General features: G+C 35.8%; 1 protein-coding gene across 1 annotated transcript; it reads right to left on the bottom strand.

The window, feature by feature from the left end:
• Window positions 1–493: 493 nt before the first annotated feature.
• LOC113492039 (H(+)/Cl(-) exchange transporter 7) lies at window positions 494–10,074 on the bottom strand. Its single transcript, XM_026869319.1, has 15 exons — window positions 9,638–10,074; window positions 9,328–9,432; window positions 8,797–8,995; window positions 7,653–7,762; window positions 6,826–6,969; window positions 6,217–6,394; window positions 5,588–5,737; window positions 5,320–5,461; window positions 4,810–4,948; window positions 4,217–4,480; window positions 3,580–3,756; window positions 2,943–3,152; window positions 2,541–2,711; window positions 2,023–2,184; window positions 494–1,539 (listed from the first exon to the last, which is right to left on the bottom strand). The coding sequence occupies exons 1-15, from the start codon at window positions 9,782–9,784 to the stop codon at window positions 1,438–1,440; spliced, it is 2,400 nt and encodes a 799-aa protein (XP_026725120.1). The 5' UTR covers window positions 9,785–10,074; the 3' UTR covers window positions 494–1,437.
• Between the last annotated feature and the right edge of the window lie 169 nt (window positions 10,075–10,243).

The raw sequence follows: 10,243 nt of genomic DNA, 5'->3' as shown, positions 1-10,243 counted from the left end.
ATTCAGCGTAAGTATATCAAACATGCATTAAGTTGAACTCAAGGCATTAGGTCGTTTGTGTCATTATTGGCTGGCGGTAGACTCAATTTTATGTCTTCGCGAGACCATAAACAAGTTTCACATTACATCTGTCATTGTCAATGTCATTCTGTGGAATTGAAGTTTGGAGGCTATGTTTATTAGTTGAGTTGCAAGCTGTTGAACATAATAAATATGATATTTTTGCATTAGAGTTTAAGACCATCGTAAGTTAGCACCCACAATGGATGAATTCGTCAACTACTTGCTGATTTTATTGGTAATACTACCAGTGGTTCTATTTTTTAACCTTTGGTCTGGCATTGGCTGGGAGTTGTTTGAAAACAACTAATAAAATGCAGTATCACTATGAATTACCTGCTTCTAAGACTGAGGGATGTCTTCGTTGAGTTAAATTATAATACCAGACAGATTTAAAACTAAGTTATGCTAAGGGTCAATAAATTAAATTATGTTTACTAAAGTCGTTTTATTGATAACACAATATATAATCTTAATTATAGAATTATCACAATAGTGTCATAAATCATAACAATTTCATAATTTCTGCATAAGTTTCATGCATTAAAGTACAACATCTAAATCTTAACAAAAATATCACATTGGATCAATGGAAATTATTTACACTTTATACCATACAGCTAATAGACTCATTTTTTTAACAGTGCACAAGCATTATTACAACTCCAAGTGGGCAAACAAGATAATATTTAATGCCCACTATTTTTTTTTCTGTGTTCCTATATAAATTTGGATATTGTTAAATAGGGTGAAAAGGATGGGCTGTGTTATTGTGTTATTTTAAAATAAAAGAGTTTATGTATTTAATCCTCCTGTCCATCCATGATTTGACATCTTTTATAATAGAGGACCATTTGTAATATTATTTAGAAACCTAATAACATTAAACAAAACACTCTAATCAAATTATGCAAAAAATCAGGCACATCTAACACCTACAAGTTGTAAACTATACCTACATTAATAAATATGTTAGTATGAGTACAAATCTGTATTTGGTTTAGAGTACATGTACTTAATTACACTGGCCACTGGCCAATTTTAAATAAATATATTAAATTATAATTGTCATTTATCTATTATGTATTAATTGATATTTGCATTAATTATTGACAACACAATTTACAACAAACAGTTTTTTATATAAGAAAGAGATATGAATCATCATGTGATATCAGTAGTAGAAAATAACTGGAAGAATAAAGAGGAATAATAAAACATTAATATTGCTACACATATGAGAAGAATTATAAACTTGTTTTAAATTATAATTACTTGAGTTTCATAATTATAGATTTTTTGGCTATTCATTTATGAGTCATAATCCAATATTGCAGGTTCCTTTATTACATGCAATTTTGTACAAAGAAATCAAACCTATATTTCACTTGAAAGTATGAGTTCTTCCATTCCCATGTGGCCTCTGTGTCGCCAAACCCTGTACCGAGCGATGTCTTTACGTGTCACCATGCCAACCACCTGTAGGAAACACAACAAACCCAATAACTCAACTCAAAATAATAGAAAAAATTGGTCTTATAGATTTTCTTTTTGTTTTCAACCCTCGCCGAGGGCGCGGGATACATAGGGCGACATAGGGATATAACTGAAAACACCCCGGGCCCATCTCGGCCAGAGGCACAAGATTGTCTTATCCCTTTGGAATCTCTCTCCTCGAGGGAGGAGTGTTAAGACGACACGGATAGCCGGTGAGGTCATCATGCCGAACCCAGAAGTGTCGCGAAACCCCCGCTTAGGACAAACATATTATATTATACAAATAAATATGTTCTACGAATACTTGTTCCGATTCTTTGCGTGGCTTAAGTATTCATGAAACTAATCAGTTACTTTTATCAGTAAAATTAATGAACACTCGAGTAGTATGAAAGGAAGAAGCCCGCCACACTTTTCTCAAGAACGCAGCCGCAGGACGAGGCGCCCGTTTTCATAGCTACTTACCTCATTAACATCGTTAACTATAGGTAGATGCCTCAACCCAAGTGCTCGGAAGAGGCGGAACATGCGCGGGAGAGACGCGCGGTGCGGCAGCGTGTACGGCGAGGGATTCATGAACGGGCGCAGGTCTATTGTGCATGTCTTCTCCCAGTCGGCTAGATTTAGCTATGGAATATAAGAATTAACAAGATGCGTTTATTAAAAAACACAGCACAAGCCCATACATATCACACTACCGGGTACAGACCTCTACCCAATTCCCATACGGAAGGGAAGGTTAGGGGATCAGAGCGGGTTGGAAATAACGGATTTCAATAGTTGAATATCAGGCTTCTTCACCGATTTTCAATGGTTCTAAAAATAATTGTTTATAAGAAATCAATTATTGACACCCATAATTAAAAGCGTCACGACGCGTTTTCATGTTCAAAGACGTTTTGTATGGCAAAAAGTTAAAAGCTACTTAGCAAGTAACTAAACATTTTCATTAAATCACCTCAAAGCAAACAGTATTTTCTTACCTCATCAATAGATGGAAACCGGGGGTATTCTTTCCTGAACATATTCATATCGACATTGAAGTTCGACCACGTCGTGTTGGCGTTCTCATTGTATATCTTGTTCTGTATCAAAACAATCAGCTGGGATCGTAGTATTAAGCCGCGGAGGCGTTTGTAGGTTGTTACTTCCACCTAAAAATATTGAATTGTGAGAATTTGCTACACTGATGGTTTTAAGTCCAGCGAAAGAAGATCGGGCACCGATGACCGATGCATGTTAGAACATAAAAGGAACGTAATTTTTTTAACAAAGAGACTTACAAAGGCGTCGAAACATCCGCATCACGATAAACCGTAATCAACATAACCTCAAATCAAAAAATCTTAATTAACATTAAACATATCAGAATAACAGCAACTCACATCATCAGCCAACGGCGGGTCTACAACGGGGAATCCATTGTAGGACACAAGTTTTAACAACTCCACAATATGGCCGACGTTCTCGACTGTTCGTAGCGTGAACACTGGATGCGACATCACTTCGGACGCGTAGATATTGTGCGCCAGCGGCGGCGGCTCCCACGGTAGGAGCGGGACTGCGGCCAACTGGATGTGGATGTCGTATATTCCCTGAGAAGGTAATAGTATGGGTGATTTTTTGTAGGGCAAGGTAAATATGAGGGCTTTTTCTCTCATGGAACATATTTGAAGAATTTAAATCTGATTGTTAGTCTTGGTGGCTCCTGTACTAGAAGTAAGCTGGCGTAAAAAGGTAACCCGCGGTAATGGGGACGTTTCTAGTGTCTAGAATTGGTGTTTTATTGCTTGATGTAGCTGTTCAAGGTTCACTCGACCGAACGTAAAGGCCAAAGGAAAAGTTGGTATTTCTAGCATTAATTACGTATACGGTTAAGGCCCGGTATGATTGATTCATGATTGATAGTTCTGTTCATTGTATTATGAGATACATCTTCGATCCAAGATATAAGTAATGATATAAGAATATAAATGACAAATAAAATTTTGCAATCAATGTACAATTCTAAAATATAAGTACCTCATTAAAGAAGTCTCCGACCCACTTAGCGACGACCAGGGTGATGATGATGGGCAGAGCGTTGGAGATCTGTCCGGTGGTCTCTATGATGATGACAGTCAGGGAGATGGTCATGCGGACCACGCCGCCCAGCTGCGCCGCCGCGCCCACCAGCGCGTACTTCGCTGGGTTAATCGTCTGGTAGAGGTCAATGATAATTTCTACTATATATTAACAATGCAAAAGCTTCACTATAAGAAAACTGATACGAGGAATCTATAGGCTGATTACATATGGCAGAATTTTGTTAATATTTCCGAAATGTGGGCATCATTATTGCGCACTTAACACTGGCTGTTAATCCTGCCAAGTTCAGCAATATTTATAGCTTTAGTATCGTTGCAATAGTAAAAACAAAACAAACAAAAAAATAAAAAATCGAAATACCCACGTTTTTAAAAAAAGTAAAATTTTATCAATTTTGTATAGTTTTAAATTACATTGTTATCGGGTTTCGAAGCTACCCTGAAATTCAAGCATGCTTGCTTATCGGGAAGTGCCTCAAAATTGAGTTGCAAAAATCTAATCGGAACGATAAACCAACAAACAGGAAGGTAAGTTTATAAAAACGTGGTAAAAAATACTACATAATACTCACATTAGACGGCAGCATATACTGTATCATAATAGCCAACAGCCTGCCCCAGGCGGCCCCGGTCAACAAATTCGGTATGAACAGTCCACTGGACACAGAGAGGCCGAATGTCCAGGATGACAGCAGGAAGTAGCTGATGACGAACGCTAGTAGCGACCACGGCTTGTAGGACCCTATAGGGTCGTGTAGGAAGGACCGGACGGACGCTTCAGGTGTTTGGAACCAGATCGCCGCTAAAGCATTGTATTCGCCGTCAGCGCAGAATAACTGGGAAATAAATTATAATTTTAGCCAAAATGATAATAATTAGCTGGATTAGTATTTATCCTAAATTTATAATATCCCTACGATAACCCACATGACAAATCATATTTAGGAGAACTGCAAAGACCATCCCCCCACCACCAATTCACCAAACATTTTGCGTCGGAATTTAAAAAACAGAATAGTAAATTAAATTTAGGACTTAATATACCTTTTTTATAATTTGGCACTTACTGTCTAAACGTAAACCGAGACACGTCATAAACATTTTGGTATCAGTGCAATATGCATAGCAATGCGTTGCATTCTTCATGCACTAGTACTTAACATACCTGTAGAGGAACCTTCGTAGGGTCTTCTCCTAGTGGTCGACAGTCGTTCAACAGGAACATCATGAGAAAGCCACAGGTGGCGCTAGCTGCGGCCACTAGACACGCCTCAACCACTCGCAACCAAGGAGATCCTATGTACCTGATGATAACATTTACATTAAGAAATTATCAATTTTTAACATTCTAGGCTTGTTATTTTACCTAAAACACTTAGCACGGAAGATTTATATCAATATGAACGTTGGCTTTCATTGGGGTCCCGAAACGGTACTTAATAAAATTATTTTAAGAATAAAATTATATAGCGGCCTTCAAATAAAAACTAACCGAACTTATGATTAAATATATGGGACCGTATGACAGCTATTTGACATCAAATGAAAAACGTTAAATACTTTTCACACCATCCAAAGTTCTAAGGTTACCAACATAAAAACACAGAAATTGAGGACTTCCACTTTTTTTACGTCAGTTGTAAAGTGATATATTGAGTGTTCTACATGTACTTACTTGATCCTAAATACAGTTAATCTATAGTTGATATGGTTCCACAGCGCGCCTAATAGTCCTCCGACGGCGCCGAAAAACATGAACACTGGTAATTCATAAAATTGAAACGGGAAGGGTTCCATCTTACCCAAGTTCAGGAGACCTGTAACCATAGAAAATAATAAAGATATCGTTTTGCCATTTGAAGACGAATATATTCACAATATTTTATAGTTGAAACTTAATTGAATGTGTAGTGAATTCTTTAAAAAATTTAGTTTTTATTTACCTGGATAACTCAGTTCTCCCGGCCTTCCGTGGTACGCAGATAAGGCACAATTCAACGTAAACGTCGACACGACAGTGCCGAAGAATGTCCGCCACGTAAGAGCTTGGTTCCAGAAACTCGTGCCTTCCTCTAAAGAGAACAGTACTCCACCTAGGAAAGTTAGTTAATTAGTAAAAGGAATAGTCAAGCTAATATCAGCTTTTCTACAAAGGAGTAACGTTCGTTTTTCTATGTGAAAAGTTAGACACAATACGGTTGCGGTTAACTAAGAATTTGGGAATCTGTTTTACAGATTTTTATTCGTAGGAGCTAGTCAGCCCGAAAGCAAACTGCCAAATTACCTACCAAGACTCTTTGTCAAGTGACATTTGCCAGTGCTAGCAAATAATATATCTATGTCAACAACAGTAAACAACACTTTTTTAAACCTGTCAAATCAAACTGCATCAAAATCGGTAAACATGTTTAGGAGCTACGATATCAAACACACGCACATAGCGGTCAAACTTAAAATACCCCTTTTTTAGCGTCAGGGGTTAATAAAATGGGATTATACAGTCGTGTTTATCTCGAATGCAACTTTTAACTCAATGTCTTCCTGAATACGGATGATATTCATCATCATTTACCTATAGGAGCACCAAAAGCGGCTGACACGCCGGCAGCAGCGCCGGCGGACACGAAGTCCCGCTTCTCATGGTCCTCGCGGAAGTACTGGAATACCTTGAAGTCCTTGTTGAAAGTCGTGCTCTTGCCCTGAGATATACCGGCTGCTACTACCGCTCCGCTGTGGATCATCGGGCCTTCCTACGAATTATGAAAAAGTTTTTACAAAAAGTTTGGAATGCAACTTGTTTGCCTACTGTTCTTGTACAACAGAAAGAGGTTTTATTTTTTTTTGTCGAGCGATTGACGCCTTTCAAACTTCGATACCTTTCAAACTTAGGCAAGGCTTAATTTATTTTTAATACTATACCAACTTCTGGGCATTTTCACGTATAAGGGAGTAGAGTAGAGCTCACTCCGGGTTGGCGATTTTTGATCCAATATTTGGAATCTAGGTTTCCTCAAAAGGATTTTTCCTTTACCGCTAGTGGTGTCCTAGAATACTTAAAAAGTACATAGAGAATTGAAAGCCACATTGGTCCCTTTTCTGCATGTCGAACATGTACCTCGTGCTTAGAATCGGATATTTTTATTAGTTTTGATTATTAGTGAACATAAAAGAACAAGCTAACCTTTCCACCTGCAAGTCCGCCGACCACAGCAGTGATGACTCCAACAGTTTTCACCACCAGCGTCTTGAACCGCACCACGCGCGGTACTTTCAAACCGTTGAGGTAACATTTCACTTGGGGAATACCACTGCCAGCTGCTACCGGCTACAAATACAAATTATAATTTAAATCTTTCTTGTTGAACTGTAGATAGTATTTATAAAAGCCTATTGTTATTTTTACACACCGATTCTGTACAGTACAAGTTTATATCGGATTTTTTTTTTCAGAATAAACTATTGCTTCCATGAAGCTTGCTTATTACCGAAGTTATATTTTAGATGAGTTCCGAGGACCCAGTAGAGATTTTTCACACGCTTAAAAACTGTGATTATATATTTTAGGTATTTCGGTATTAAAAGCGATGTGGAGGTTTAGTAAAATGTTCATTTTTATTTGCGTTTTGATGTCTAGAAATAAACAATATGATAAAGAAAGGATGTTATTTAAGCGCATCATCGATATAGCCAGTCTTTATCTATAGATTGATAAATCAGTACGTGTCGAAAAGGTCACCTATTGCTTAACATCAGAATTAATTAATTTATACAGTTGTTTGGATAAGGCAGACTATTTTACCATTAAATATACACAAAAAAGAAACACCTTACGTTTTCTTAACAAGAGATTTCTTTCTTAAAAAGGTGAAATTTATAAACAAGGTGGTAAAACTAAAGACAGTTTCATAAACGAAAGTTTGAAATTTAAAGCTAGTACACAAGAGTTTTAAAACTCCATAGCAACCTTTTTAAGAATCAAAAATAATCAGTAACTGCTCAATATCTTACCTCAACATACGCAACCAGCATAGACCCGATGAACACGATACATATGTTTGATAACACCCACAACAAATACGGAATGTAGAGCCTGTCTTGTACCACATATTTGTCCACAGCTGTTCAAATTAGTTACGAAAATCATTTAATCAAATTACAATATTATGTTAACCATTCATATTAAAATGGGTCGGGAAGCGGATTTATCAAAGTACAATTAGCTACAATAGTTGATGGATTGGAACAAATCTCATAAATGAGAACGTGCAGAGGCGAAAAAGTCCGGCTTAAGGCGACAAAAATTGAAAAGAGGCAAAATTGAATTAGTTTTTTTGGAAGAGTAGTCGCATCTTCTGTGTGCGGAAGCTTAGGAGTGAAAACTATAAAATGCATCTAGAAAAAAAACATGAAATGTTCATTTATTTTTTATACTACTGCGAAACAGAAATTAAATCAATCAAAATTAATCTTTCGAAGGCCTAGCGAAGCAATCGTATAAAATTGAACCCCTATGGACGTGAAGTTTTTACGATTTTACTTAGGCTTTCCCGGTTTAAATTAGCTCTTGATTGGATAACGAAATTATGTATGAGGATAGCTATAAGGATATGGGTTTATAAAAACAAAAACCTGACTGATAAAAATAATTAACAGTAAGGGGGAAAACTAGTCTAATAGCTACTTAAAATTCGTATGGGTGTTGAAATTATTTAAACTCAATTTTTCAAGGTAACGCATTTGAGTTTCGCTAGATAGTAGACGACAAGGCTAAAATTTTCGAGAAAGAAGAGAAAATTTGTAAGGCCTATAATTCGGCATTTATAAAATCGGTTTAGTGTGTCAACTTTTGTTGCTAACTGTACCTATATCCAAAGATAACACTGACAGTGGTAATGACTCATTCAAACACCAAAGATACCACAAATAGTAATGAAATAAAACAATTAAATATTTTTTGTAGGTCCTAATGATCAGTTCCATTTTTTATATTGTGATACTTTGTATTTTTCTTTTTCATTTACATAATAATATAAACAAAAACTCGAAATTATTTTTTAAAGGTGATTTTTCTTATAATTTTAAGTTGATTAATGATTTTTTAACATTGTGTGTTACATGGCAATTTCTAAATTTTAACAATTTAAAAGGATACATTTTTTCAGCTCCCTGTACTTGATTTTTGAGAATTCTTCTATGCATATATCTATTGTAAATGCTATTAAAGCAGTTGCTATGCCAATTAGCAGTATTATAAACCACCTGGCTATGTCCTTCCAGACAACAAAAGGATAACCTCTTTTGCGTTCCTCGTCTAACAGTAAATGGTTTTCACATGTGTCATAGTCTAAACTCTGTAAAAAAAAATACAGTAATGTAAGTAAATAGAAGTTATACAAACATGGAAATGACTAAATATTATTGGTTAGAAATTGCATTCCATGCATATATAATATTATTCTAGCGATTTGAGAACTGTTTCCTTATCTGGCATTTAAATATTGCAGAAGCAAATGAAAGTAATCTTTGTCATTGGTGTCAGTTTAACCCACTGTTGGGCATTCCTTTGTCTGCATCGTTAATAATACCAAAAACAAATACTATGTATGCCAACTGTTCACTATTCACTACATTTTGCAATTAAGATAATGCCTACATACAAATTAGTTTCATAAATATAACTCACTTCATATTTGGCTGACAGTACATTCATGGAGCCTGGCTCAATTTTCTGTTGCGCTTGTCGTCTTCTAACACCATGGCTACCATGAAATTCCTCATCATCCGAGTCCTGTGTGTATCAATAATCTTTATATACGAGTCACGTGACCTTAGCTATTATTCTAAACAAATAGATGATTAGACAAAGAGGTCACTTAGGCCAGTGTTCTAAATCAACAATTTGGATATTCTGCATCGAAATTATACTTAAGTTAAGATAATACATTTAAAAAAAATATTTGACACGGAAACAGTGAATTTGTATTTATACATACCTCGAAATTAACAGATTTGTTGAGTTGCGTGTAATTAGAAGTACTGGCATCTTCAGTGTTTATTAATTGAGCTGTATCCGACGTAGTTTCTACATTGCTAATGGAACTAACAGTTCCATCAAGTCCAGACGTTGACGAGTGGCTCATTTTGTTCTAATCACGCAAGAAACTAAATAATGATCGTGTAAATATTTCTTCTGGCCACAGAATCATAACAAAACTATATTACACATGTTTAATAAATATTTTTTATTATTAACTACCAGTAAGACACGTATTGCTGGTTCTAAAATACATTATCATATTAACAACTAAATCATAAATTCATATAGTGATATTCGGAGCAATAAAAGTATGTTATTGTCCTAACACTACGAGTATTGGAAATAACTACACACCAACCAATGTATATGACACACGAATGACATATGATTACTAATCAGAAATGTCAATCCGTGGAGAACAGATCAAAAACGATTTTGAAGCTTATTCTCGATAGTATTACTGAAAGTCCTTGATAGAAGAAAGTCCTACAAAAAAGTTTAATTAATATTTACTACTGAACGTAGAGTTTATTTTTTTAAGCTTAGTAGAGTTTCTTTTGTG

Source organism: Trichoplusia ni, chromosome 3 (assembly GCF_003590095.1).
Source record: "Trichoplusia ni isolate ovarian cell line Hi5 chromosome 3, tn1, whole genome shotgun sequence".
In the NCBI taxonomy this organism is placed as follows: domain Eukaryota; kingdom Metazoa; phylum Arthropoda; class Insecta; order Lepidoptera; family Noctuidae; genus Trichoplusia; species Trichoplusia ni.
Note: the sequence above shows the minus strand (reverse complement) of the source record. Positions and strands in the feature narration are given on the sequence as shown.

Excerpts from the sequence above, each read along its gene's own strand:
- LOC113492039 (XM_026869319.1), bottom strand. The coding sequence starts at position 9,784 with ATGAGCCACTCGTCAACGTCTGGACTTGATGGAACTGTTAGTTCCATT. Across the intron at positions 9,433-9,637 it reads ACAAATCTGTTAATTTCGAG|GACTCGGATGATGAGGAATT; the intron begins GTATGTATAAAT and ends TGATACACACAG. Across the intron at positions 6,970-7,652 it reads TGCTGGTTGCGTATGTTGAG|CCGGTAGCAGCTGGCAGTGG; the intron begins GTAAGATATTGA and ends TTGTATTTGTAG.